This window comes from Papio anubis, chromosome 14 (assembly GCF_008728515.1).
Source record: "Papio anubis isolate 15944 chromosome 14, Panubis1.0, whole genome shotgun sequence".
NCBI classification, from domain to species: domain Eukaryota; kingdom Metazoa; phylum Chordata; class Mammalia; order Primates; family Cercopithecidae; genus Papio; species Papio anubis.
Window position 1 is genome coordinate 31,743,097 of NC_044989.1, and position 16,570 is coordinate 31,759,666.

Genomic DNA, 16,570 nt, shown 5'->3' on the forward strand with positions numbered 1-16,570 from the left:
TGATGCGCTTTGACCCGTAGAATGAGGCATAAGTGATGCTGTGCCAGTTCTAGACTTTGACATTAAGAGAGCTGGAAATTTCTTCTTTTGCTCAATTGCTATCCTGCTAGAGAGGATTCACCATGTGAACTGAGAAGTCCTGAAGGGTGAGTGTCAACAGGCACTGACAGATGAGAACCAAGATGAAAACTGATGTGCCTCAAGAAGACAACCAGCACCACGGCCCCAGAGAGGAAGCTAGGGCATCTTGGAGTCTTTAGCCTAAGTCGACCTGCCTCAACTGGTAGTAGATGAAACAGAGACAAATTGTCTCCACTAACCCAACCAAATTTCCAAACTATAGAATCATTTAAGTGAAAAACTACACATTTGTGGGACCTAAAAATCAAAATGATTGAATTCACAGACATGGAGAGTAGAAGGATGGTTACCAGAGACTGGAAAGAATAGTGGAGGGCTAGAGGGTAGGTGGGGATGGTTAACAGATACAAAATAAAATAGAATGAATAAGACCTAGTACTTGGTAGCACAACAGGGTGACTATAGTCGATAACTCAATTGTACATTTTTAAGTAACTAAAAGAATATAACTGGATTGCCTGTAACACTAAGGATAAATGCTTGAAGTGATTAATACCCCATTCTCCATGATGTGATTATTTTACACTGCATGACTGTATCAAAACTTCTCATGTACCCCATCTATACACCATGCACCCAAAAAATTAAAAGTTTGTTTTTAACTTTTTTTAAAAAAGAAAAAAATACATACATTGAGGTGATTTGTTATGCTGCAATACGTAACTAAGACATTACTTGGGAGACTGAAGCAAGAAGCTCGCTTGAGGCCAGGAGTTCAAGATCAGCCTGAGGAATAAAGTAAGACCCGTCTCTAAAAACATGTTTTTAAAATTAGCCAGATACGGTAGTACGTACCTGTAGGGCCACTACTCTGAAAGCTGAGGTAGGAAGATCCCGTGAGCCCAGGAGTTCAAGGCTACAGTGAGTTATAATTGTGCCACTGCACTCCAGCCTGGGTGACAGAATGAGGCCCTGCCTCTTTAAAAAAAAAAAAAAAAAAAGAGAGGCCAAGCACAGTGGCTCATGCCTGTAATCCCATTGCTTTGGGAGGCCAAGGTGGGAAGACTACTTGAGACCAGGAGGCAGAGGCTGCAGTGAGCCATGATCATGCCACTGCACTCCAGCCTGGGCAACAGAGCTGAGAATCTTTCCCCCCCACATCTCCCCTCCAAAAAAAGAGGAACCACACTCAAGGAGCCTCATTCACATCCTAACTTGATGGAAATCATAAGATAATAAATTTTGAGCCTAGGGTCACAGCAAATAAGATTTCTGAACATCCTGAGAAGCCTGGGTGTATATGACATGTTAGAGAGACATGAATTGTCCACCAGAGGAAGAACTGTAGTAGACCACCAGCAAAGACAGCTGTCAACAGTTTCTCTTATTCCTGTACACACATGCTACTCCTCCCATCAAGAGGAGCAATATATGGCTCTTTTCCTCAAATCTTGGCTGACACAGTGATCTTATTTGCTTTGAAAAACACAATTCACTGGAAATGTGCTATGTAGTTTCCAGCCTAGGACATAATAGGCCTAGAAACTCCTGGTTTTACTCTCTTGATCCAAAAAAAGAAGAAGAAGAAAAAAGGAAGTCTAAGCTATTCTTCTAGAGAGTAGCCCCCCCCCCAAAAAAAGCCCTACCTGATGAACAAACAGGTCAGCTGGAGAAGAAATGAGGGGTCTCAACAGAGAGCTAGCACTAAGGCCCAAGATACATGAGTGACACTATCTGAGATACTGTAGCCCCATTTGAGCCACCTCAGTCAGTGTCTTGTGGACCAGAGCAAGGTGTTCCCTGCCCCAATTCCTGGCCCCCAAATTTTAGGCAATAAACAGCTGTGATTTTAAGTCACAGTTTAAATCTGTTAGTTAGTAAAAGATAACTGATATAGGTAATTTTAAGTAAGAGTTTTGTTACTTAGTAATAAATAACTGACATAGGTAATAAGTCCAACTAATGCTACAAAGAAAAGAAGGGTCAATAATAGGGATCCTAAAGTTATGTGGCAGTAGTTTATTTGATACTATTTAAAAGGGGGAATTATAAGTAGGAATTTGGTTTGCTGGGTTTAAGTTTCTATTTTCCTAAATGTTCCACAATGTACATGTTTTACTTTTAAAATAACAATAAAAATGTTATCTTGTTATAACCTCCTTGAGGATACTGTTGTCAGTTTATCGGTCCTATTGTTTTTTGGGTTTGTTTGTTTGAGACAGGGTCTCACTCTGTCACCTAGGCTGGAGTGCAGTGCCATAATCTCGGCTCACTGCACTCTCAACCAGCCAGGCTCAAGCAATCATCCCACCCCAGCCTCCCAAGTAGCTGGGACAACAAGTACCCGACATTACACATGGCTAATTTTTCTATTTTTAGTAGAGACAAGAGTTTTGCCACATTGCCCAGGCTGGTCTTGAACTTCTGGGCTCAAGTTATCTGCCCACCTCAGCCTCCCAAAGTGCTGCTGGAATTACAGACACGTGCCACTGCACCCGAAGTATTAGTATTTATTAAGTCTAAATTGTATTTTCTCATGACAAAATATGCAAACATCTCAGTGAATAAAAATATTCAATTATCTTTTCCGGTTGAAGAAGAGAAAGTTCTGATTACAACAACAATTTAAGAAATAATACATATGGTTTCACATTTCTGAAGAATTAGAATGTATTAAAAACCCAAAAATTATATTGCTTATAATGTAGTATCACACTGATTTTTGAAAATTCTTCAGATTTATATAATTCCTCACGGTTATCATTGTGAGCAGAAGCAGACAAAAGACTGAGAAAAGTAAATAATACTTTGAATACAGAGTAAGAGTGGAAACAATCCAAAAAGACTACAACAATGAACTAAACAAGAAAAACTAAACAGCAATAATTGAGAAGACATACAAAAAGAAATCACACAAAAGTCTGAGAACAGAAAATAATCCATCTGAATATTATGAAAAGGCCTTGGGCTTTGGCTGATCACAGGTACATTAGCCAACAGTAAGCCACATCAACATAAAAAATATAATGTTATCTTAGACTTTATTAGTACGTTTAATTAATATTTACTGAAAGCCTACAGAGCATCATGTACTTTAGTAAGAAAACATAATGAACAAATCCAGAAGGAATCATCTTACCATACTTAGAACTGCCAAACTAAATATAAAATATTAAGTCCATATATAGGAAATAGTTTTAAAAATTAGAGAAACCTACAAAAGAGAAGACATCCTAATCCAAATGTTTCACTAAAAGAAGAAAATCCTTGAAATAATTATTTTTTATTTTATCAAAATACATTAATAACTACTATGTGCTGGACACTGTGCTAGGTGGTGGGGTATACAGTAGAGAACAAAACAGATATTGACCCTGCCCTCGTTCAGCTCACAGTACAGTGAGTACCCCCCATCACAGGAAGACCTTTAGCAGGTACCACCTAACAGTCTGTCAAGCATACCATAAAAGAGATTCATGTACCTTGCACAAGGTTGAAATAAATCACCTCCAAAATTAAATACAAGCCTAAAATTTTACGATTAATTATAGCATTGTACCAGAAAAGAATGGAATTATTATTTTGAGATAAAGAAATGTTGAATGAATAAAATACAAGCAAAGCAAGATATATACATACCCACATACATTCACATACCCATGGTTTTTTTAATACTTCCACCTAATAAAACAATCATGTCAATTAACATGTTCAGCCTTCATAGGAAAACTACTCAAAACCAACAATCCACCTTAAGACACTCCTGTCTCAATTGTTTATCTCATTTCTTAATCTCTTTACCCTGATAATTATTGGGATTTACTAGTTTTAAATTACCAAAGAAATTAATGTCTATGATTTCCTGGGGATTTCTTATATCAATCAATATACCTTTCCATGGCTTTAGCTGTATAAGGCAAATGCATTTCAATACTGTGTTCATCTTCATCTGTCTGCAGAGACATGCGTTCAAACATTCCTGTCTTCCATAGTTCTCCGTAAACTAAAGAGATTTCAAAATACAGTAAAACAAATATATTAATGCATATCCTTATCCAGTGAGATTCCACCCAGTAACACAAAACTACATGCTTTGGCAAGAGACAGAAACACCATATAATATTCGCATTTTTATTAAAACAAAACAATAGAAAGAAAGGAAAGAAAGGAGGGAGAGTAAGGAGAAAGAGAAAAAAACAGAACTAGTTTTTATGTAACAGGTAAAACAGTAATACATGTAAAGACTTACTCATCATTTGCATATGTTACATAGTTAAATAAAAACTGATCATTTAAACTCTTCATCAGTTCCTTTCATTATTTCTAAAATCACCTTTGGGCCTAGGCTTTTCCTTGGCTTTAATCAGTACATGCTAGCAAGAACATAATTAGAATTCCTACTGAAACATGGAAAAACCATTGGTCTATTTAATTCATGAGGTCAAACGCATAGTTTCTGAGTTTTTTTAATAAAACGTGTGGTATTATTTCACACCTCAGGTTTCTGCCATACCACGAAGAGAAAATTCTCACTAATGCTATTTTCCTGAAAATTCAAAATTAAGCTTGTAAGATAGATCAAAATATAAATTTGCCACAATACCATCCCAACATAAAAAGACTAGTAATTCAGGCCCTTCTGATGAACTATACTTAAAACTGAATATTGTAGAACAAGAAAAAGATAAAAGTTAATGTGTAAAAAATATATATAATAATATTTTTAGCATAGAATAGAACAAATCCTCAAATGGGTTTACCTATACCAAAGACAGAAAGAAATGGTTGTATGACCTCTTTTCTTGAAAAAATTCTCCATTTCTTCACTGGCAAGCTATCCAAAATTAAAAGTTTCTGAATGCCCCAACAAGGTTTTAAAAGTAAAATGTGTTCCCTAAAACATCCCAGGAAGTAAGGTTAGAAATAGTCGTTTCATTAATAAGATGCACTAACAAATTGCTAATATTCTATGATACCTAAAGCCCCAAATTATGAAAACTTACGCCAAAAACAAGAAAAAAGAATTTTTTCTTGCAAATGGACTCTTTTATTATTTTATTTATTTTCATATTAATTTATTTAATTTTGGAAACAGGGCTTCACTCTGTCACCCAGGCCAGGCTGGAGTACAGCAACATGATTTCAGCTCAGTGCAACCTCTACCTCCTGAGCTCAAGCCATCCTCCTACCTCACTGCCCCACGCCCTCTCCCAACCAGGTGGCTGAGACTACAGCCATGTGCCAACACGCCCAGCAGATTTTTGTATTTTTTTGTACAGACGGGGTTTTGCCACATTGCCCAGACTGGTCTCAAACTCCTGAGCTCAAGCAGTCTGCCCATCTCAGCCTCCCAAAGTGCTGGGATTTCAGACATGAACCACCACACTAGGCTTCGACTCTTTTATTCTATACAAGAAATTTTTGCAAAATTTTTTGAAACAATAGCACCCCTAACATGCTTAAAAACATAATTTGAGGCCAGGTACAGTGGCTCACACCTATAAACCTAGCACTTTGGGAGGCCAAGACAAGAGAATTGCTTGAGACCAGGAGTTCAAGATCAGCCTGGGCAACATAGCAAGACCCTACCTCTACAAAAAAATTTTTTTAAATAAATTGGGTGTGGTGATGTGTGCCTGTAGTTCTAGCTACTTGGGAGGCTGAGGTAGGAGGATCACTTGAGCCCAGGAGTTTGAGGCTGCAGTGAACTATAATCATGCCACTGCACTCCAGCCTGGGCAACAGAGTGAGATCCCATCTCTAAAATCAAAAATAAATATATATGGGTCAGTGTGTGTGTGTGTACATATATATATGTGTGTGTGCGTGCATGTGTGTGAATAATTTGACCAACTGAAAGGATATATACCCAGATTATGAAGGTGGTTACTTCTGGGAAGGTAAATTGGGTTCAGGATGAGCGAGAAACTCTGAATAAATTATGGATGTTAAGTACATCAGTTAATTTCTTATACTACTCTTTATACTGTTCTGTATTTTTAAAATTACTCCTCCCCCCAAAAAAAATACCTTTATAAAATCAAAAGGTTTTTACTTTATACATCTATTGTGTAAGAACAACTAAATAAAAATGTGACTCTGGACTCCTATGGAAAAATATAAATCAATCTTAATTGTAGGCATGTTTAAAAATAAAATATATTTATCATTTATATAGCATGTTTCTTTCAGAGTTTCATAAAGGCTCATTTTTTCCCATAAAAATCATTTACAAGAAAATAAAGATATTATCAGCATTATCTATTTACAGTGAGAAAGTGGCATTACGTAGAAGTAGATTAACACGCCCAGAATCTTTCATGAAATTGGTATGGGTACTAATTTTTTGTCTCCTGGTACACTGAGTACATGGCATTTTTCTGAATATTAATGTAACCACTACAATCTGCACACTGGCAGATCTGACAGATTTCTGTAGCTAGCTGAAAAACACTAGTTGCCTTTTAGGGATATGGAAGAGTTTCTTTTTTTGCCGTTTTATGCAGATTAGTTATAACAAATTTTATTTTAAATATTGAGATATTACTTGTGATGCTCACATTTATAAGTTTTTAAATTAACTTCCAAGTCCCATTAAAAGAACATTAGCTATTTGAAAGCTATTTCTATATACTTACTCTTTTGGTCAATACGAAGGTCATACAGTGGTGTCCTATATATATCCACACTGGAAAGTGCACATCGAGAGAGGGGCACATGATGAGAAGGCCCAAGGATGAAAATTCTCCGGCTAGGAGATACACAACAAAAAACACGGAACAATTGCACTTCTACACAAACCTTATTAAATAAAAGAGAAAAAAGCAATTCTTACAAACCACTTGTTTTCCTTCTTAATTACCAACTGTTAATGGCTGAATTGTGTTCCCCTCCAAAATTCACATGTTGAAGAACCAATCCCCCGTAGCACAGACTGTAATGCTATTTAGAGATAAGGTCTTCAAAGAGGCGATTAAGTTCAAATGAGGCCATTAGGGTGGGGACCTAATCCAATAAGTCTGGTGTCCTTATAGGAAAAAGAGACACCAGAAGTATGCCTGCACAGAGATATGATCATGTCAGAAGGGGCAACAAGAGGGCGGCCACCTACAACAGGCCAAGGAGAAAGGCCTCAGGAGAAACCAACCCTGACAAACTTGATATTGAACTTCAAGCTTCCAGAATTGTTAAAAAATAAATTTGTGTTGTTTAAACCACCCAATCTGTGGTATTTTATTATGACAGCCCTAGCAAACTAATACACCTAATAATGACTTGCTCCTCAGTTAAGTTCAATTCCTTATTTCTGTCTTTGTTGGATGGCCTTTAAAAGAATCATATTCAGTACTTGGAAATACCAGCTATTAATTAATACAGTAAACCAAACCACTATACATAAAATAATCTCTGTACGCACAATGACAAGGATACAACAGGTTTTCAGAAGCTGTATTTTATTAACTGGATTTTACACATTTAAGCTATTAAAATTTCAAAATTCTAACACATTCTAAAATAAACTTCTAAGATCCACCATGATTTTAATAAAAATACATAATAGCATAAAATTCTAAATACCTATACAAAATATCCACTATAAAAAGGCATTCTGATAAAGCTATTTCCATATTTCCTCCATGGTAGGGTGAAAAAGGCATCTTGTTGAAAAGAATTCTATACAACAAGCTTTCTCTATTCCCATTCAAGTAGAAGTCATTCTCAAAAACAAAGAAACTAGATTATGTGTTATTTGCACTGTAGTCTAAAGAAAGGAACTGAGCTAAAGTGTAGCTTAAATCTGTACAATCTCTTTATCTTGACATCAAGAGTAATGTTAATTTCCTCTCATTAAGTCAAATATCCAAACCTGCCCTACAATCTGAATTCCAAGGCTATCAATCTTCTCTGTTCTCCAATATTCACATGAACCAACCTTCCCACATCACATACAAAACTTACAGACTCATAAAGCCAAAACTATTTGAAGAAAATATATGATATGCTATGTAGCTAGAAAAGTATTACTGATTGCTCAATTAATGAACAAAAGCTGAGAGATGAGCTAGTTCTTTTGTATCAAAAATTTGCAGGCCAGGGAATGTGTGCTTTAGCAATATATTTATTCTCATAAAATTCTATTACAGCTAAGAAAATTAACCAATTATTGGTTATATATTACTTCATATATTGCAGGGAGGGAGGGAGGAGATAAAGCTGTGCATATTAAGTTGTTCTGCTATGAAAAAAAAAAAACAAAGAAAGTTGTGGATAAGTGATTCTCAGTTTAGAGTCCCAGAACCTCCTTAAGACAGCACACACAGCAAACATTCATCCACAGGCCATTTCTGGTCAGAAGCAGATTATCCTTTTCTTTAACTTTTACTTTAAATTCAAGGGTACCTGTATGGGTTTGTAATACAGGTAAATTACATGTTTCCATGGTTTGGTGTACAGATTATTTGGACACCCAGGTAATAAACCTAGTATTCCATAAGTAGTTTTTTTATCCACATCCTTCTCCCACCTTCTAGCCTCAAGTAGGTCTCAGTGTCTGTTGTTCCCTTCTTTATGTCCGTATGTTCTCAATATTTAGCTCCTACTTGTGAGAACACACAGTATTTGATTTTCTGTTCCTGTGGGAGTTTGCTTAGGATAATGGTGTCTAGCTCCATGTTGCTGCAAAGGATATGATCTCATTCTTTTACAGAGCTGTGTAATATTACATAGTGCACATATGTACCACATTTTCTTTATCTAGTCTACCACTGATGGGCATTTATGTTGATTCCACGTCTTTACTATTGAGAACAGTGCTGCAATGAACACACGTGTGCATGTGTCTTTATGGCAGAACAATTTACATTCCTTCAGGTACATAGTCAATAATGGGACTGCTGGGTCCAGAGTTACTTCTGGTTTAAGTTCTTTGAGAAATCGCCACACTGTTTTCCACAATGACTGAATGAATTTACACTACTACCAACAATGTATAAACATTTCTTTTCCTCCACAACCTTGCCAGCATCTGTTAATTTTTGACTTATCAATAATAGCCACTCTGACTATTATCAGGTGGTATCTCATTGTGGTTTTGATTTGTATCTCTCTAGTGATTACTGATTATGAGAATTTTTTTGTATGCTTGTTGGCCACGTATGTATCTTCTTTTGAAAAGAGTCTGTTCATGTCCTTTGCCCTCTTTTTAACTAGATTGCTTTTTGCTCGTTAATTTAAGTTCCTTATAGAAGACAGAATCTTTCTTTCTACCTCTCTTCCTTCATTATGTTATTAGCACTGCTAATCCTCACTTCTTGTCACCACCTCTATCATCAATTCAAGAACCATTTCCCAAAAAAAGTCAAATCTATAGATTTCTAAATGAAGAAAACTAAAAGATAGCACTCTGGTCACCTATCTTAACAGCACATAAATAAATAACATGACACTTTTTTTTTAAATTAAAGGCTAATGTGGGCTATAGACAATGGTAATTCAGAAATGTTTAGGTAACCTGACTAGGGCCAGGTAGTACATGAACCAAGAATCAAATAATGAGAAAGGGCATTTTTCTGATTGAGAAATATGTGAAAAGACAGACAAAGAATATTTAACATCAGCGCACTCGTGGAAAATCTAAAACACAAAATATGAAGTGATTTTTAAAATAACAATCTAAATTCAAGGCATACATAAATTTCCTAAGTGTAATAAGGTTCTAACAATAGCCAAAAGATACACTGCTCCAGAAATAAACAACAGAGGTCTGCCAGAAACCTAATTAACTCTTCTGATACCTGACTACTTTCCTTGTTTGCCTTTTTGTCTGCCCCAATCTAGATGAAGGAAAAAGAGCCCCACCAATCTCAATTAACCAACTGTGTACTCTACAGATTCTTTCTGATTTGGTAGAAAACTCGCCAATAGCCAGTGAAGTTCCATATTTGATTAAAAGAAGTAATAAGAAAAAAAATGTTTAAGTCCCCTCAATATAAAACCCTTAAAAGCAATATATCCAAAAACAAAACCAGAAAAAGCTAAACGTCATTGAAAGGAAAGTAAAATGGGGCATTTAAACCTGTAGTAATCTCAAAATGGGTCTCTTTGTTAGCTAAATGCTAACAAAAGAAAATTAATAGTGTACATCGAAGTTCATGCATTTTCTTTGTTAGAATGCTAGATCCATAAACACCAAGGCCACAGGAATATTTTGAAGAGAAATAAATAAAAGAGGCATTAGAAGCAATGCCACTTTCTCTCCCGTTATTTGACTGCAAGGTGCTTTGTCTTTAAAGGCGTAACTTTTCAATATTAGCACATCATCATTGTTGATACACAGGTTAAAAAAAAAAGCCTTTAATATGAAAAAATGGGGGGGAGGGGCAAGATCAGTAGGCATTCTCTTAGAAATAAATGCACTTCATATATAATAGCTATAATAAAGAATTCACATTTGTGGAGTTGCAACGATGAATGTAGTCTGTGCATCCAATGTATAAGCTGCCTGAGTGTGTACCCTCATGACTGTTTATTCAGCTACTTAGTCCAAATAATGGAACATAAGTAATTTTGTAAAGGTGTTTCACAGGAAGTGAAGACATTTTAACCAAAGAAAAAAATGTCATTTGGCCCCAAAAAGCATTTCTTTTTGCTCTCTTTTTCTGTCCTGCAAGGCTTTCTGAAAAATACGTATCAAAATCAAGTTACTACTACCTAAGTACATCCTGAATTCTGAGATTTTAAAGTTTTAATAATAGTCAACTACCAATATGGAAAAGAACTAAAATGTATCATATTTTAAATTCCTTAAACAGTCAAAGTCATTTTCTGGAAACATAGATCATATCACTTCCCTTGCTTAAAGCCTTTCATGGCATTTCATGGTCACAAGATAAAATCTACAATCCTTAAAATGGGCTCTGCACTCTCAAATGCACTAGCAAATTAGCTATTACTCTTGCTCACCTTGATCATAATATTTTATGTATACTGGTCTTCCTGCAGTTCCTTGATAACACCAACAACTTTGCCTACTTCAAACGTTTTAAACCCATGCTTTTGTTCCCCTTTGCCTGGCTAGCCTGGCTTAAAAAATGTGTTCCTCGGTCGGGTGCGGTGGCTCACGCCTGAAATCCCAACACTTTGGGAGGCCGAGGCAGGTGGATCATGAGGTCAGGAGATCGAGACCATCCTGGCTAACACGGTGAAACCCCATCTCCACTAAAAATACAAAAAATTAGCCAGGCATGGTCCCAGCTACTCAGGAGGCTGAGGCAGGAGAATTGTTTGAACCCAGGAGGTGGAGGTTACAGTGAGCCGAGATTGCGCCACTGCACTCCAGCCTGGGCGACAGAGCAAGACTACGTCTCAAAATAAATAAATAAATAAATAAATAAATAAATAAATAAATAATCTGTTCCTCGGAGATACTTTCCCCAATACCTTTCCCACAATTTAAATCAAGTCACCCTCCTAAGGTCTATAACAATAGTTCTCAAACTGCGAACTCTGGATTCCTGGTATTCCTCAAGACCCTATGCAGCAGTCCATAAAATTAAAACTATTTTCATAAGAATGCAAGGAAGTTATTTACTTTTTTCATCTACAATTACGGTGCAAAGGTGAGGGGAGCATAAAACCACTGGGCCATTAGAACAAAGATCAAAGTAGTATAATCAATATGTACTAGTAGTCCTATTTTTTAACCTTACTCACACTAAGTTTAAAAGGGAGGGAGTTCCTAATTTCATTAAATCTTGACTCTTGAGTAGGTATATTTTTAATATTCTATGACAAAATGCATTCAATCTGTGGTGATAAAACATTTCTGCTGCATATGGAAGTATGTCTCAGGAAAAAGCAGTTGTGTAGTTGTGAGTTGTAAGCCGAACCAGACATTTTCCTCATGGAACAAAATTTTTACTTCAAAAGATGACTGTAGATAAATTATGGCTATTCCAGTTTAGGTAGCTGGCAGAAGATTTCTCCAAAGTGAATGGAAGTCAGGCACGGTGGTTCATGCCTGTAATCTCAGCACTTTGGGAGGCTGAGGTGAGAGGATAGCTTGAGGCCAGGGGTTCAAGACCAGCCTGAGCAACATAGTGAGATCACATCTCTACAAAAACAATTTTTGAAAAAACAGCCGGGGCATGCTGGCACAGGTCTGCAGTCCTAGCTACTCAGAAGGCTGGAACAGGAGGATCACTTGAGCCTGGGAATTCAAGGCTGCATGAGCTATGATCATGCCACTGACTCCAGTCTGGGTAACAAAGCAAGATCCTGTCTCAAAAGGGGGGGAAAAAAAACCCAAAATCTAGTACTTTAAAGAAAATAATATATTTGTTGTCAATGATGAAATTGAGGTTTTCAAGTGAAAATCAGACTTTCATAAAACTTTTATCACTGTAAGCTTGATAGCCTCCAAAGAATTAATGATTCTGTCTGATAAAATACATGGTGACATTAAGAAATGTGATTTTTTGCCAGGCGCAGTGGCTCACGCATGTAATCCCAGCAATTTGGGAGGCCAAGGCAGGTGGATCACCTGAGGTCAGCAGTTTGAGACCAGCCTGGCCAACATGGTAAAACCCTGTCTCTATTAAAAATACAAAAATTAGCAGGGCGTGGTGGTGCATGCCTGTAATCCCAGCTACTCGGGAGGCTGAGGCAGGAGAATCCTTTGAACCCAGGAGGTGGAGGTTGCAGTGAGTTGAGACTGAGCCACTACACTCCAGCTGGGCGACAAGAGTGAAACTCTGTCTCCAAAAAAAAGAAAAACAAACAAAACAAAACAAACAAAAAGAAATGTGATTTTTAAGTATCATATAATGAAATACCAGCATTGAAAATATCTGCATAACACAATAAAAATTTTCCCAATGTTCCACACATTACAAAATGATGCAAGGGTAAAAGATCCATTCGAACTGTAAAATAGACAATGAATTTATAAAAAGTACAAAAATTCAGCCAGGCACGGTGGCTCACATCTGTAATCCCAGCACTTTGGGAGGCCGAGGCAAGTGGATCACGAGGTCAAGAGATCGAGCCATCCTGGCCAACATGGTGAAACCTTAAAAATTCAAAAATTAGCTGGGCATGGTGGCGCGCGACTGTAGTCCCAGCTACTTGGGAGACTGAGGCAGGAGAATCACTTGAATCCAGGAGGTGGAGGTTGCAGTGAGCCGAGATAGTGCCACTGCACTCCAGCCTGGTGACAAGAGCGAGACTTCATCTCAAAAAAAAAGAAAAAAAAAAAGGACAAAAATTCACTGATAGGAACTTCAGATTTCGCATTATAACTAACCTTTAAGAAACTACCATTTGTTGAGTTTTGGTGTAGTATTAAAGAAAAACAACCACAATTATCTGAAAAGGTAATTACACTACTCCTCTTCCTTTTCTAACTACATATCTGTGTAAGGTTAGATTTTCTTCATATACCTCAACCAAAACAAATGATGACAACAGGATGAATGCATAACCAGATATGAGAACATAGTTATCTTCTTCTATTAAGCCAAACATTAAAAGGAGATTTAATAACTAGTAAAAATATGACATTTTTACATTTTGTAAAAAAAAAAAAAAGTTAAAGCAATGCCACTTTTCCCACTATCTTCTATTAGAAAATGTACTTCTCATTTTTAAAAATGTTTTTATTAACCTCTAATTTGTTTACTTTTTAAAATAATTTTTTAAGTATCTCATTTTAATTTTGAATGCATTCAACAAAGGTAGATGTGGTCTACATTTGGTGTCCTTAATAAGTTAGAAGTATACAGGGTTCCTGAAACCAAGAAGTTTGAGAACCACTGTATTTCACTTTCAGCTTTTAAATTTTTAGTTTTTAATAAGATATCTATATTCATTATCATATGCTTAATATCTATCTCACCTACCAATTTATCAGCACAGAGCTAAAACCATGTCTGTTTTATTAATCGCTGTGTCTCTAGCACTACCACAATATCTGGATCATAGCAGTCACTTAATAAACTTTTAAAATAAATATGCTTTAATTTATTCATCCATTTCTCTTGGAAAGCAACATCTGAAAACCTTTGCTACTAATTCTTCATGAAATAGGGAAGTTTGTTTGTAAACAATCTTCGTTATCACCTCAAAACCTGCTTCTCACACTCCCCATTAAGTTATCAGCCCTACTAGTTACTGTGAAAAGAAAAATCTTGGCCAGGCGCAGTGGCTCATGCCTGTAATCCGAACACTTTGGGAGGCCAAGGCAGGCACATCACTTGTGGTCACGTGTTCGAGACCAGCCTAGGCAACATGGTAAAACCTTATCTCTACTAAAAATAAAAAAATTATCCAGGCCTGCCTGGTGGCATATGCTTGTAATTCCAGCTACTTGGGAGCCTGAGGCAGGAGAATCACTTGAACTCAGGAGGTGGAGGTTGCAGTGAGCCAAGATTGCACCACTGCACTCCAGCCTGGGTGACAAAGAGAGACTCCATCTCAGAAAAAAAAAAGAAGAAGAAGAAGAAGAACGAAAAATGTTATTAGGCCCTGACCAGTCATATTATAAATCAAAGAACGATTCTGTCAGTTTAAGAATCATTAATCCCCTCAACTTGTAATCATTTTTACACAAATGCTTTTAAATTTTATATTTTTCACCATTAAAATAATGTATCTATTTCTCATATAAGAAAACATATGCAAACTATTAGCATCCATTACAATAATTTATTTAACCTCATATAGTACATTCTCTTTTTTTCCCAATTTTGCACAATTTTATACCCTGCTTTTTCTATTTAGTCAATGCACTATCAGAAACTTAAGACTCTTTAAAAAAACAATGCTGCTGTAGAAAACTTAACACATTTAACTTTTTTCATTTTGGGACTTATTAGGATAGAGCTTCCGAATGGGAATTTCTAAGCCAGTAATTATATACATTTTTATGACTCTTAATATATATTATCAAATTGCTTTCCTAAAGCGTTAACCTGATATAGTCCATTGAAATGCACTTTTTTTTTATAAAAAACTAATTTTGCCATAATCTAGCCAGTTCTGGATTATAGGAATTACACAACTGTATTGTTCTTTTTTTTTTTTTTTTTTTTTTTTTGAGGCGGAGTCTCGCTCTGTCACCCAGGCTGGAGTGCAGTGGCGCGATCTCGGCTCACTGCAAGCTCCACCTCCTGGGTTCACGCCATTCTCCTGCCTCAGCCTCCAGAGTAGCTGGGACTACAGGTGCCCACCACCACGCCCGGCTAATTTTTTTGTATTTTTTAGTAGAGACGGGGTTTCACCGTGTTAGCCAGGATGGTCTCGATCTCCTGACCTCGTGATCCGTCCACCTCGGCCTCCCAAAGTGCTGGGATTACAAGCATGAGCCACCGCGCCCGGCTGTATTGTTCTTCAAACTGTTCATTTAAATTGGCACTTCACTACTGTTTTTATTTCTATTTTTTTAGAAAAATAAAACATATTTCCATTTTTATTAATTACATTTACTTCTTGTAATTTCAGTTCATATTATTATGATGAGTTAGCCTCTAAGTACTAAGAATTTTATGATTATTTGATATTACCCTTTGTCATTTTTTTTGCAAGTATTTTTCCCATTCTGTTCATCACTTCCGCTGGTTACATTATGACTTGAGTTATTTTTTCATGTAATTTAATTACAATTTATCATGTTTTATACTCTTCTCAACGATGTCTCATAAACATTAAGACATATGGTGTTCCAAATTAGCTGTGGCTTGAAATGCCTCTCCAGATATGTTAATACCCTTACCTAACTAGTATTTACTTTGATGGATGGTGTTAGCAGAGGTTCTAAGCCAATTTCTTTTTCCAAGCTGCTAGTCAGCATTCTAACATCAATTTTGGAATAACTGCTACCTGTTATTTGTAATGCCTTTTTAAATCATATTTGTATCCCCTACCCACTTTTAAATTCTGGAAAGTGACATAGTATCATTTACATTTTCAAAAGATGATCCTGGCTGAAAAATAGAATGCAAATGGATTAATGTGGAAGTTAAGAACAGAAAGTGGTAGTATAGAATTTAACCTTTCTCATAAGGATGTTCTTTCTCTACTTTCTCAAAGCACTCTAAAGACATTATAATTCCCAGAAAGTGCCTCTTTCAAGAGAAATCAACTGTGACTGTCAATTATTAATTTTACACTTAGACCTTAAAATTTATTCATTAAGAATTCAATTATTATATATTAATTACAAAAAATAATTTGATCGGGCTGGGCACAGTGGCTCATGCCTGTAATCCCAGCACTTTGGGAGGCCGAGGCCTGACTGCAGATCACCCGCAGTCAGGAGTTCGAAACCAGCCTGGCCAATGTGGCGAAAGCCTGTCTCCACCACAAATACAAAAAATTAACTCGGTACAGTGGCGTGCACCTGTAGTCCCAGCTACTTGGGAGGATGAGGCAGGAGAACTGACTGAACCTGGGGGCAGAAGTTGCAGTGAGCCAAGATTGCACCACTGCACTC

General features: G+C 36.6%; 1 protein-coding gene across 3 annotated transcripts in view; it reads right to left on the reverse strand.

The window, feature by feature from the left end:
• The window catches only part of MEMO1 (mediator of cell motility 1), a 143,785-nt gene that overhangs the window by 47,635 nt on the left and 79,580 nt on the right, over window positions 1–16,570 (reverse strand). For all 3 annotated transcript variants that reach the window (XM_003908479.5, XM_031655045.1, XM_017947414.3), the window contains 2 exons: window positions 6,720–6,832; window positions 3,973–4,084 (listed from right to left, as the gene is read on the reverse strand). In XM_003908479.5, coding sequence (XP_003908528.2) covers window positions 3,973–4,084; window positions 6,720–6,832 — 225 coding nt within the window. The remainder of the gene's footprint in view (window positions 1–3,972; window positions 4,085–6,719; window positions 6,833–16,570) is intronic.